The 13390-nt window shown below is 46.8% G+C and overlaps 3 protein-coding genes across 13 annotated transcripts in view; 1 reads left to right on the forward strand and 2 right to left on the reverse strand.

Moving 5' to 3' along the window:
• The window catches only part of GYG2 (glycogenin 2), a 69788-nt gene extending 59867 nt beyond the window's left edge, over nt 1-9921 (forward strand). Inside the window, exon 9 of the mRNA XM_070603600.1 lies at nt 8409-9921. Within this exon, the coding sequence (XP_070459701.1) occupies nt 8409-8546 (138 nt within the window). The 3' untranslated portion in view covers nt 8547-9921. The remainder of the gene's footprint in view (nt 1-8408) is intronic.
• The window catches only part of LOC103567711 (arylsulfatase H-like), a 29874-nt gene extending 18898 nt beyond the window's left edge, over nt 1-10976 (reverse strand). Inside the window, exons 1-5 of one of the 5 annotated variants that reach the window (XM_070603589.1) lie at nt 10836-10976; nt 10568-10726; nt 2940-3004; nt 1350-1490; nt 209-330 (exon numbers count right to left, since the gene is read on the reverse strand). In XM_070603589.1, the coding sequence (XP_070459690.1) occupies nt 209-330; nt 1350-1490; nt 2940-3004; nt 10568-10726; nt 10836-10844 (496 nt within the window). In that variant the 5' untranslated portion in view covers nt 10845-10976. Of the gene's footprint in view, nt 1-208; nt 331-1349; nt 1491-2939; nt 3005-7660; nt 8057-10567; nt 10727-10835 lie in introns of those variants that run through there. The other 4 variants (XM_070603590.1, XM_008544420.2, XM_008544419.2 and 1 more) reach the window with 4 other exon arrangements.
• Nucleotides 10851-13390, reverse strand: part of LOC103567713 (arylsulfatase D) — a 26575-nt gene continuing 24035 nt past the window's right edge. For 6 of the 7 annotated variants that reach the window (XR_011535761.1, XM_070603587.1, XM_070603585.1 and 3 more), the window contains exon 10: nt 12975-13390. This exon is cut by the window's right edge and continues 806 nt beyond it. Coding sequence is in view for 1 of the 7 variants with exons in the window: in XM_070603583.1 (XP_070459684.1) it covers nt 10851-11038 (188 nt within the window). In the remaining 6 variants the exon portion in view is untranslated. Of the gene's footprint in view, nt 11039-12974 lie in introns of those variants that run through there. The other variant, XM_070603583.1, reaches the window with a different exon arrangement.

Raw genomic sequence — 13390 nt, forward strand, 5'->3', positions numbered from 1 at the left:
CCCTGCTCAGAGAAAACCACACTCTGCTGGCTGACATGGGCCCTACTCACAGGAACACACCACCCTAGGCTCCATGGGCTGCCTGGACTTGATTCTTCTTAACTTGTGCTGATTGTAAAGAAGCATGAACAGCCACACCTACTAGTAAAGGATGTGGAGAGTACGTTTTATCATGATGCTGTAATGTAAATATCAGGTACTTGCACACCTGATCGAATGGGGTACCGTCCCGTCAAAAAGGCTGCCCTGCTGGGAGTGCAGATGGAAGCTGCAGCAATGTGCTGGGTCAGACGGACGCCTTCCCTTGCAAGCCGGTCAATATTGGGGGTCCTAAGATAAAGAGGCCATAAAGAGTGAGGAATACAGTCAGAACAAGACCTGGAGGTGACTCCCACGGCCAAGGAGAGGGGCGTCGGGAGAGGAGATCTCGTTGGCAATCCTGCTCTGATCACCTACATGGAGGGGCATGCAATTGACAAAGGAACCAAGGGGCGTCTTTATGCAGCAAAGATCAATTGAGTGAGTCACTGTTCTGGTTGACATCACTGAGACAGGACACTTGATGCTTTCAATGACCACGTCAAACCCTCTCCTTCATTGCAATCAGTAACTGTGAGGGGCTAAGACCCACAGAAGAGCTAGGAGTTTGAAACCCTCTCCCCGGCCTTATCTCCTCACCAGAATTCTAAACTACGAAGCACCGATGTGTAGCTCAAATGCATTAAAGAAAAGTCCACCGGTTGTCAGAGAAAGATCCCACGCCCAAAATACCCTAGAGGTAGTCTAGTGTTTTCCATTAGCAAAATGGATGTTCTTCATCTAACTGAAAAAGTTCAGAGTAATCCTGAATAAACTGTTATTTGGATACATTTCATTTAAAGAATGTCGTTCTGAAGACCTTAGATGCTCTCTCATCCATCTACTAGGTTCTAGTGAGCCATGACTTTGAAAAATCTGCCAAGACATTGCAAAATATAGGCTCCCATGAGGTAATGACTCATTATTATGTTTTATGTTTTTATTATGTTTATTATGTTTTATTATGTATTATTATGGGTTATGTTTTTGTCAATATAAATTGGATTTTGTCAATGCCAAAGGTCTCTCTGGACCCTGTGACATTCACCAGAATCTTCTTTTTAGTGAAGAATGAGAAAAGGCAAATGCAGCTGTATTTCTTTTGTGGTTTATGGCCTTCCCTATAAAGATCTGAGCTTATCGGAATTAAAGATAAAGTAAAACTTTGAATGATGTACGGATTCTGATTTCTTTTTTATTACGGAAAATTTAGTAGCCCAACCTACTATTTTAGGAAACCTAATATTTAAGTTTACCAAAGAGTCCCTTACCTTAAGGTATGGTTTCCATAGCAGCCGAGATCTCCGATCCCTAGGTCATCCGCCATTATCAGAACCATGTTTGGTTTAGCGGGAATTGGCGTGCTAGTCGGGACAAGGAGCCACAAAACCAGCATGAGAGGCCAACAGTTCCTGAAAAGAAAGACACAACATAAAACCAACCTTTGTATTTGACAGGAAGGTTCATTTAAAATGTAGAGTTGCTTAAAGATGTTTCTGGATGTCTGCCTTAAAATCTTTCATTTCCAGTGATTCTTCATGCCTTCACTAATTAATAATTGCATTTCACAGAGGGACAAGGATAGCATCCATTTCAAGTGTTAGGTACAAGCTTGTTGTCTTGCTCTCCGTGAAACTCCCGGGACGTAGTTTCGTGAGGCAGTCAACTTCCAAGACGGCCCCCAATGATTCCTGCCTGGCGTTGACACCCCCGTGTAGACCCTTGCCAACATGAACAGGCTGATATGTGTGACTAACAAGATATTGCAGAAACGATGCTGTGGGACTTCTGAGGCTAGAACACAGAAAACATTGCGGCTTCTGCCTGCGGTCTCTTGGAAAACTTGCTCTGGGGGAAGTGGCCACCATGTTGTGAGGACAGTCAAGCAACTCTGTAGAGAAGTAAATGTGGGGAGGAACTGAAGCTTCCTGTCAACAACCAGCACGAACGTGTCAGGCACGTGAGGGAGTAACCTTGGCGCAAATCCTCCATCCCCAGTCAAGCTTTCACAGCATCGTACCCCTGGTTCGCATCTTCGTGGCCACCTGGTGGAATTCACACCCTTATGTCCTCCTCACCTCTTGAGTGTGGACCAGACCTAGGGATTCACTCTTAGTGAAGGGAGTATGGCAAAAGTGAGGGGGTGTCGCTTCTGTGACTGGGTTATAAGAGATTGACTTCCATCTTGCTTGCTGGCACTCTCTCTCTCTCTCTGTCTTTGTTTTCTCTTTCTCTCCTCATACGCCAGCCCTGATGGAGAGGCCAACCTGGCAAGGAATTGAGGGAAGCCTCTGGCCACCCATCAGCGAGGATCTGAGGCCCTCAACCCACCAGCCTGTGAGGGACTGAACCATCAGTGAGTGAGTGAGGAAATAGATATTGCCCCAGGTGAACCTTGAGATGACCACTGCCCCACCCACACCTTGACTGAACCCTGTGAGAGACCCTGATCTCAGGGACCCAGCTGAGCCAAGCCTGAGAAAGCATGAGACAATCAACATGTGCTGTTTGAAGAGGTTAAGTTTTGGGGTAATTTGTTTCACAGCAACTGGTAGCTGATACATGTTCAAGTGGATCTGAAAGATCGAGTCCTGGGGGTGGAGCAGCTGGGCAGATGGAGGGGCATTTTAATTTGGGTAGATACTGGTGAACTGGTAGATGCTGTATAAGTACCCTCTCCCCCACACTTGCCCTCCCCAACCAGACCCAGTGTCATGTTGGATGGTGCTTTTCCCAATGATGCTCTCCCAAATGAGCACCAAAATCTAGAAAGTTAAAAGGGATTTCTGTTGCAGTCCCTTGCCAGAAATTTCTATTTTATTGAAAAAGAGAAATAATGGCAGTGAATTGGCTTCTCTTACCTGTGATTATTCAGGCCACTCATGTTGTCTTGCCTTTTTCCTGATGGGCCTGGGCCAGAAAAATCCTGTAACACAGAACAACGGTATCCTCAGTCTGGATATTATGTCATATCAAGGCTGATAGTTACTATGCGCCAGGATCTTACTCACATCTCTGTTCATCGATGGATGAATGGATAAAGAAGTTGTAGTGTATATTTATACAATGGAATATTACTAAGCCATAAAAAGGAAAGAAATCCTGCCATTTGCAACAACACGGATGGACCTTGAGGGCATTATGCTATGTGAAATAAGTCTGACAGAGAAAGACAGATACTGTATGATCTCATATATATGTGGAATCTAAAAAAAAAATTCATAGAAAAAGAGACTAGATTTGTGGTTACCAGGGGTAGGGGGTGGAGGGTGGGGGAATTGGAGGAAAGCGGTCAAATGTACCAACTTCCAGTTATGAGATAAATGAGTCCTGGGCATGTACTGTACAACGTGATGACTATAGTCAACACTGTCATGTGGTCTGTTTGCAAGCTGCAAAGAGAGTAGATCCTAAGGGTTCTCATCACAAGGAAATAACAGTTCTTTTCTGGTTTTTTTTTGTATCTATACGAGACGGTGGATGTTAACTAAACTTGCTGTGGTAATCTTTTTGCAATCTATGTAAGTCAAGTCATTATGCTTCACGTCTTAAACAGTGGGTCAATCATATCTCAATAAAATGGCGGAGGGAGCAGGAGAAAAGCATCTATTGTGATTATTTAGGTAGGCACAGTCTCTTGGCTTCATTCTCAGTACTTTGTTGCTTGACTTTATTATATGGAATCTTGATGATTTTCCTAAAATCTTCAAATGTCTCCTGTTACTACCAGGATTCTCCAGTGGCCAGACTGACTGGTGGAAAGGCCATATTCCCACTTGCTGGGTGAGGTGGGGAAGGCAATTTACCTCTCTCAGCATTAGTTTTCTTATCTGTAAAATGGGTATAACAACCAACCCAGTTCTGCCAGGGTTGCCATGGGGATTCAAATAAAAGAATACATTTAAAGTGTTAGTGGTACGCCCCACACGGGGCAAGTACATGGATAAATGTTTACAATTAGTACAAATAAAGCTTATGTTAGGCTTTCTGATGTAGATTCAGGAAGGAGCCCCTCTTTCTGAAAGGAAGAAGGGTTCCTTTTTCCAAAGTGCGTCTTGGGGAAGGGAGGACAGGGTGGTGGGTTTGGGGAGAAAGAAGCAAGTTTATGATCATAAGGAGGTGCAAGATCTTAGGTGATCTGAGGAGCCATCTCAATTCTTGTGCGTTGAGTCCCTGCACGTTTCCTGGTTCTCGTTTTGGCAAGTGCCTTTATGTAAATCATGTTCCGTGACCTCTGGGCACAAGGAATCCTAAAGAAGCTGGAGAGAAGGGCAAATTTCTGTAGCTCGATTTCCCCCCACCGACAAAATGAGCCATTTGCGCCCACCATTATCATCACTGTGTTTATTATTAACGGATTCCAGTGAAGGGGTGTGTATTGTGCACACAGATTTGGATGCCAGCGGGCAACTTGTATGATCCATTTCTCAGAGACAGTAGAAAGCCCTAACATCTCTACAAAGCCATCTGTTTAAATTGTCTCCTCTTGGCTCCACTGGTGAGGGGAGGAGTCCTCCCCTAGGATGACGGGAATGGCTGAACACGTGACACTTGACACTAGACAGATGTGACGGACAACAGTCTCTGAGTCACATGTGCTCCCAGCGTGGTGAAGGAGGACATTGCACGCCATGCAGGGCCACCTGGGGGTTGCACCTGCGAACAAGAATGGGAAATGGAAGGCCGGCTTTGTAGCCACAAGAGGATGGGGTGAGCCCTGGATCTCGCTAGAGGATGTGATTGGCTTGTTCGAGTAACTCCACGGGCTGGCGTGGAACTGAAGCCAGTTCCTCAGGGATGAGCAGGAACTGTGCCCGGTCCCGGGATAGAGAAGGTTGTTTCACTAGGTGGACCTTATCCACGAGAGCAGAGCGAGGAGGGGAACTTGCACTGAGCCCATTCAAGGACTCTCGATTCTACCAGATTTCAAAGCAGCATGTAATATGGAGGCTTAATTTTAGGTTTGACATCACACCATCTCCACCCACCACCATCTCTTTCCTACATGGTGCCTTCCACGATTTCAGTTTTTAGAGGTATACGAAAAGTTGTCTAGCCAACCTTTCCAAAGCTTGAGGTTCACCAGAAGAAATGTGAGCACCAAAAGCTTAGGAAAACAATGCCAAGATTGCCAGGGGTGCATTTCTCCTGGGAGCGAGACTTTCGTGGAACAAGGCAAGCAACGGGCAACTTTAGCTGATGGTGACGTCTTCAGGAGCAGGGAGGACCCAAATGTCTTTCTTGAGCTGAAATTTCTCCCTCTGATGGATCTGAGTGGATCTCACCTCTCACGGCTCTGCACTGTTCCCGTGGGGTGCAGGTTAACTTAGAGACCCCTCAGACTGAGTTCTCAGACCTGTCACCTAGGGCAGCAAGTCATTTCACCTCTCCAAATCCTCTTGAGACGGTACCACATCTAAGGACCCAAGGAGATCAGGAGCAAAGGCATTCAGCATCCTTAAACTATTCTTCAGAGAATCTTCGAGCTTTTTCCAAATAAATCTTTGAAGGGAGGAGAATTCGTTAGAGTAGACAAATTTCATTTCCTGGAAAAAACTCCCAGAAGACCAACTTCTCATTTCACAGGAGGAGGCATGAATTTCTTGGATAAACACCGTGAAATGCAAGGCTCGTTACTCAGATGATGGGTTCATGACTTCATTCATCACTTTGGGAATATTCTTCAATCTTGTTTGAGACATACTGGGTTAAATCTGGTCTTGCCTTGTATGTTGGTGGAGAAGGATGGCTTTTAAAATGCATTTTGTATTATTATCAGGCAGAACGGAATTCTCCCCATCGGCACGGAGATTAAAGGACAACGATATGTTCCCCTGTGCTCCTCTGTCCAAAGGTCACAGGAGCCTTGCAAAAGAATGACACAGGGCAAGGGGTAATGACCTGTTCAGCATCTACACATGCCTAGAGCTTGATCAGGCATATCCATGTGAGTCTAAGTGGTTAGTCATTTTAATGATTATCCACAAAAGCTTCATTGCAGCCCCACCTGAGCACACAGTGTCACTGAAATGTCCTGCATCCCTCCAAAATTCCTATGTTGACGCCCTAACCCCCGATGGGGTGGTGTTAGGAGGTGGGACCTTTGGAAGCTGGTTAGATCATGACAGTGGAGCTCCCATGGATGGGATCAGTGCTCTTATAAAAGAGACCCCAGAAAGCTCCCTTGCCTTTTCCATCACATGAGGACAGAGCGAGAAGACGCCATTTACGAACCAGGAAGTGGTTCTCGCCGGTCACCAAATCTGTCAACACCATCATCTTGGGCTTGCAGCCTCCAGAACTGGGAGAAATAAATGTCCAACAGACTAAGACACGCCCATCGAACCCTTTCAACCTCAGAGGTACACATTAGGATTATGCCCAACGTAGGTGGAGTTGAACCATCCGGATCTGCCACTCTGTGATTATCGTGGACCCATAACGATGGTATTTGCCCTTCCAAATGACAAAATTAGAAAGATGGGGAACCAACCAGAGGTTGCCAGGGGTTGAGAGGAATGGGAGAGACAGTAGTGACTATAAAAGGTTGGCCCGGGAGCCGTGTGGTGGAACTCTTGTATATCTTCATCTTAGTGCTTTCACAGGAATCTACACGTGCAAACAAATTGCAAAGAACTAAAAAGACAGGCGTACAGAGAAGAACAAGCTACCTTGAGGAAATCTGAACGAGAGCAATGGATTGCATCACCGCCAATATTCTGGTTGCGATGCTGTATACAGCTTTGCAAGCTGGACCATTGGCGGAAACAGACAAAGCCTACGTGGCATCTCTCTATATTATTTCTTACAACTGCAGGTGAATCTCCAATTATCCCAGCATAAAAAAGTTTTTTTTTTAAAAAGAGATTAAATGGGGAGTTGCGTATGTCTCATGCTATAGTTGCAGACACTGAAGTTGAGTTAAAGAAATTTGCCCAAAGACATGATAATGAAGAAATAGAGGTAAGAATTTGCACACAAGGCTGCCACTTTCCAGACCCCTGTTTTTAACCGCCGCAGACAACTCTATCCTGCCTCATCGACACGTGTAGAAATGCCAAGCCAGCTGTCGCCTCCCCTCATTGCAAGCTGGGTTTCTGAGTGTGGCCTTCCCTTTCTTGGGAGCTGGGAGCTAGAGATGTGGGAGGCAAGGGTAAGTTATAGGGGTGAGGTAGTCAGACTAATTCTGCCTCTTGCTTCCAGCAGCCCTGGGAGGAAGGCAGAGGTCAGGAGGACCAGGTGGGAGGAAGGGGGCCCAGGATCCTCTGCCTTCATCTTATCTCCATTTTGGGGGGGCAGGCATGCATGGCAAGGGGTCATGTGCCCACGGGGGTCAGCCATGAGGAACTGAACTCAGCACCCCAAACAACGCCTCTATGGTTAGTTAACCGCAAATCAAACATGTCAACCAACCGGCACATGGGTAAATGTTTATGCACGTGGCATAAAGAAAGACACCTCCCCATGGTTATGACAATCTTAATGATAGAAATCAAGGCTGAGACAAGCAATTCAATTGTACCCGGATGTTTATCCGAGGTTCCAAAAGCATCGCGATGGAAGATAACGGAGACCAACCTACCTTGGTTTGGGAGATTTTCTGTGGCTGTTGGTTCACAAAGCCAAAAGGCAGGTATTTCGTTTGGCGCCTTTTAATGTGTAACCGAGTCATGGTACCGTCTAACCAGGAGGGAAGACAGCTGAGTACAGGGAGTTCTGGCTTATCCCAGACCCTTTCAGGAATGTTTTCTCTTCTGTTATGTTAAGGAGAACTTGGTTATGAAGCTCTGTTCATCTTAGAGGCATCAGAATGCAGGCCACCTTTTTTATGTTGTACATAACCGGTTACAGGTTGAACTTTATACACCGGCCTGCTTTTCCTTAACCACACTTAAGACAAACCTGAGAATGTCTTTGCTGGAAAAGCTCGAAAAAGCAAGCTGGTAAATTTAACATCAACCCTTGCCTGGTTAAGAGCCTGCAGAAAGGAAAAAAAAAAAAAAAAAAGACAGTTGGAGTTTTAAAAACAACATTCTATGTCAAAAAGTTCAGCTGTTTATATAATTCAACGATTTTTCAGTCAATTTACCAAATGGTGCAAACGTCACCATGTTCTAATTTTAGAGCATTTCCATCACCCCAATGGCATCTTTCATGTCCATTTACAGTTAATTCCCCATCCTTGCCCCAGACAGCCACTAATCTATTTTCTTTCTCTCTAGTTTCACCTTCTGTGGACATTTCATATAAATGGAATGATTTGTGGGCTCTCATGTCTGGTTTCTTTCACTCAAAATGGCTTTTTTTCCCCCTTCTTTTGGTTCATCCAGGTTGTAGCACGTAACAGAGCTTCATTCTGTCTTATGGCTGAAGAATATCCCACGGCATTGGATGGACCACATTGCGTTTACCCTTTCATCCGTCAGTGGACATGTGGGTTATTTCTACGTGTTGGCTCCTGTGAATAGTGCTGCTGTGAACAATATGTTTGCAAGTGTTTCTGTGGACGTATGTTTGCGTCTCTCTTCGATGGGTACCTAGGAGTGGAACAGCTGAGTCATACGGTAACTTGATGCTTAACGTTTTGAGTAATGGCTCAACTATTTTCGGGAGTGGCCGCACCCTCTTTTTTGCCCCCTGTCGGCAATGTAGGAGGGCTCTGATTTCTCCCCATTCTGAACAACACTAGTCATTGTCTGTCTTTTTGATTCTAGCCATTTCCTAGTGTGGCAGGGTGTGAAGTGGCATCTCACTGTGAGTTTCGTTTGCATCTCCCTCATGACTCATGATGTGGAGCATCTTTTAACCAGCTTATCAGCCATTTATATCTTCTATTCACATCTTTTGCCCACTTATTAATTGGATTTACTGTCTTCTTCTTATTGAGCTGTATTCATTGGCAAATATTTTCCCCCAGTCTGCGGCTTGTCTTATCTTCTCCCTTTCTTCACGGTACTTTGACGTACCAAAGCTTTGCAATTTCATAAACTCTCATTTATCAAGTCTTTTTGGTAATAGATCAGAAGATAAGACAACCTCTTCCTAACCCAAGATGAGAAAGAGTTTCTCCTGGAGGTTTTGTAGATTTCTCTCTGATGTTTAGATCTCCCGTGGATTTTGAGTTTCTGTTTGTGCATGGTGTGAGATAAGGGTCTAAAGTCGTCTTTTTGCCTGTCGCCATCCAAATGCGCCAACGCCATCGGTTGAATGCCACACTGGAGTTTAATAGGTGCATATATGGGTCCAGCCCAAGCTGACTCTGTTCGTCAGAATCTCCCCCGTTTGGATATCTGAGTGGATTGCCCAGACCCCACGGAGCACAGCCCCCTCAGGCAGAGCTTTCGTAAAGGTGTAGAATCTACTCTGTCTGCCGACTGAGCACTAAGGTGACGTAGACACTGCAGGGGCGGGGTCGGTCATGCCTCTGTGTTCACTTAGCTAAACCGGCCCGATCTAACCGGTTAGGCCAGTCCCAAACATGCAAACTATAAAGAAAGAAACAGATCCTGAGGTCACCAGGGGAGCTGTGGACTTCAACCAGCTCCTTATAAACCCCCCTGCCCTTATCTCGGCTAACAAAGACCAGATTTGCAGGCAGCCCCTGAGATAAACATAGAGCTTGTTGGATCCAGTTGCAAATTGACTCTGTGTCCCAACCCCTGGCTGGTCCCCCGCTCAGCACATCCTTGGGCTCCAGGCTGCTCCCTTCCACTTTGGGTCTGTGGACAGTGCCCTTCTCTGGGGTCTTTTCTTATCCCCCTCCACTCACCCAACCGTTCTTAGAGTTCATTTTGCAACACGTTACTAGCAAAATGCATAAAATAAAATCATGCAAGACTTAAATACTGACAGTGTTCCATGAGAAAAAAATAGTTTGACTCCAAATGAACTGAACTCACGAGGAGCATACAAGAAAGTGTTAAAGGACGTCAAATAAAGAGCCCAAAAGGGGGTTTTCTGCAGAGATTCCAGACGTTGATAAGCCAGCCAGAACCTCTAAATTTGAAGCACGTGGTTTCGGTCGTGGGTCCTACAGGTGTGGTTAAAGCTGGGGTTTTTAAACAAGGGAACGGGGGAAGATGGGCATGCGAATCTGTTTACTTGTTCTGCAGTTTTTTCTTTGCATACTTTTTTTGGGTGGGGGATGCAAGGCTTTCTGACAACAGAGAGGAATATATTTCATCCTTGTCCACGGTTGCTCCCAATGAGCAGGAGAGTGTGCATTTTAAAAAGGAGAGTGAGGAGGTGGTATTTCCCCTCATAGAGGTGTGGAGCGCTGTGGGGCCTCAGGATGGGGATGAGGTGAACTTGAACCATGTCCGTCTAGAATGGGCAGGAGCGGAGAGATGCTGAAGAGGGAATGCAATGTCCCTTCCCTTTGTGAATTGGGGAGTGGGGACCGACACCTCTAGGAAGTGTGTTAGCTTCCTACTAGAGCTGACATAACAAATCATCACGTACTCAGCAGCTTAAAACAGCACAGACTTACCGTCTCACGGTTCTGGATGTCACAAGTCAGCCGTGGGTCTCTCTGGGCTGACGTCAAGGTGTGGGCAGAGCTGGCTCCTCTTGGAGGCTTGAGAGGAGAAGCTGCTTCCTTGCCTTTTCCAGCTTCTGGAAGGTTCTGTCTGACGCCCCCGCCCTCCATCTGCAAAATGCATCCCTCCGACCTCTGCTTCCATCATCACGTCATCTTCTCTGACCCTGACCCTCCTGTCTCCCTCTTACAAGGACCCGGGTGATGGCATTGGGCTCACCTGCATCATCCAGGATCATCTCCCCATCTCAAGACTCCAGATTTTTATCTTCTCAGGCTCGGTGTCCTTCCCTCGTCTATAAAACCCTGTGAGCACTTGAGTCTGTGTCTCTGGTTGAGGTTTTCCGAAAGCTGGGTACTCCAGGGTGGATGGTCTTCTCTGTGGGATCCATGGGGTTATGAAGAGCAACGTCCGGCTGGGTCCTTCAAAGGAGGGGTGGAGGTGGGCGGAGAAGGATTGTGGATGGAGGGCAAACACAGACAATTGAACCCCCCCCCCCGGGGGGAAATCTGTTTTATGCAGTCTTTCCGCTCCGTTGTTAGCTTGGGAATACGCTGGTTTTCCAAGAAATTCCACAGCAGAAGCCCGTTTGCGGAGCAGAGCCTGGACTAGCCTGGTGCTTGTGGACTTAATTACATTACATTAATTACGTTAATGAGCATGGAGCAGTGGCTCACGTTTAGATGGTTTACCTCCCTTTCTGCTCCCTCCTAAGACTACAACGAGCAAGGAAAACACTCCACGGCTCGGGCAAAGCACGCTGAGACCCTCTGTGCCAGTTGTAAAGGGCTGAATAATATACTCAGTTGTCCGCGTGCCCCATTATGACGTATCCGTCAGTGATGGACTGCATACCTGATGGGGTTCCCATAAGATTACTACCATCTAGCCTAGGTGTGTAGTAGGCTATACCACCTAGGCTTGTGTTAGGACGCTCTGTGACGTTCACAGAGAGACGAAATCGCCTAAAGACGCATTTCTCAGAACATCCCCGTCGTCGTTAAGCGACACATGCCTAGACTTGAATCTGGCTAATAATGGAGCTTGAAGAAATCGATGTTTACGGCTGTTTTCATTGAATGTCAGGACATTCTTGAACCATGATCAGTTCGAATGATTCTAGTGGAAGGTTTCACGATGTTATGAATAGATGTTTGTGTCCCCCGCCCCCAAAATTCCTACGTCAAGGCCCTAACCCCCAGGATGTCAGAATGGGAGTGTATTTGGACATGGGTCTTTGAAGAGGTGATGCAGGTAAACTGAGGTCATGAGGGTGGGTCCTGATCCAACAGGACTGGGGTCCTTAGGAGAAGAGATGAGGACACAGACACGCACAGACGGACGACCATGTGAGGACACAGGGACAAGATGGCGTCTACACACCAAGGACAGAGGCCTCAGGAGGAACCAGCCCTGCCCGCACCTGGATCTTGCACGTCCAGCCTCCAGAACTGGGAGACCATCATTGTCTGTTGTGTAAGCTGCCCAGTTTGGGGTCCTTTGTTAGGGCAGCCTGAGCAACTAATACAAATGGGTTTCTGCAACACCCTTGAGAATCAAGTGCAACACCAGACCCACTTCCAAAAAACCTGGCCATGAAAACCCTACGAATGGCAGCAGAGCGTTGTCTGATCTAAGTCCCAGAAGGGGAGAGGATGGTGCAAAAAGACCGGGCAGGGTTCCCATCTTCTGTGCATGGAGCGGGGGAACTGAAAGTTGGAATTCACTCAACTGTACTAACAGCCACAAAAGTTGTACTGGGTCTTCTCGGTTTGTCCCGCCAGGTCAACGCCTTCCCACCTGGCCGCGGGAAGCTGCATCTAGACCCTGCGTCCCCTCGGCTCAGATTCCCGCCAGACGGAGGTTGGGTGCAGACAGCACAGGCCCCTTGAGGAGATGGGTACAGGGAGCAGGGGGATGGAGGGACCAGCCTCCTGGTAGGCAGGGCTGCGTCGGGTCTTCTATCCGAGGCCCCCACCCCTGCGGGCAGCCCCTGCCAACTCCCCCTCCGGAATCCGGAAGGCTCCGAGCCTAGGGATGGTGGTGGCATCCTGCCTCCCACCTGGGTCCCTGGAACACAACCCTCCTCTGGTTCCTGGTAGTGAAGTCTCCCTGCCTTAGATGCACTGTAGTCTCCTTTTCAAGGTCTGCTTCCAGCTGGGGTCCCGATGGACACAGGGGGAACCGATCAACATCCCCCAAAATGTGAAAGTTGGGGCATGCTCCTCAAGAAAGGGAAACCAACGTGGTAGATTCTTTATCAGTCCCATCATTGTCTCCTGGGTCCCCTCTCATGGTCCTACCCCTTGGTGGGAGCAGTCCTTGTCTTTAAAAAAAAATTCCAGCTTTATCGAAGTATCATTGGCAAATAAAATTATATCTATTTAAGGTGTACAACGTGACGATTTGATAAATGTATCCATTGTGAAATGATCACCACAATCAAGCTAATTAACAGGTTCATCAACTCAGTATCATTTTTATGTGTGTGGTGACAACACTGAAGAGCTACTCTCTTAGTAACTTTCAAGGACACAATATAGTATTATTAATTGTAGTCACCGTGCTGGACATCAGGCCCCCAGAACTTATTCATCTTCTAACTGGAAGGGGGTACCATTTGAACAACATCTGGAAGTGGGTACCATTCGACCAACATCCCCCCAACTCCCCCAGCCCTTGGCAATAACCATTCTACTCTCTCCTTCTATGAGCTTATTTTTTTTTTTTTTACCTTCCACATATAAGTGAGATCATACGGTATGTGTCATTCT

The sequence above is a fragment of the Equus przewalskii genome, chromosome X, assembly GCF_037783145.1.
Source record: "Equus przewalskii isolate Varuska chromosome X, EquPr2, whole genome shotgun sequence".
Classification (NCBI taxonomy): Eukaryota; Metazoa; Chordata; class Mammalia; order Perissodactyla; family Equidae; genus Equus; species Equus przewalskii.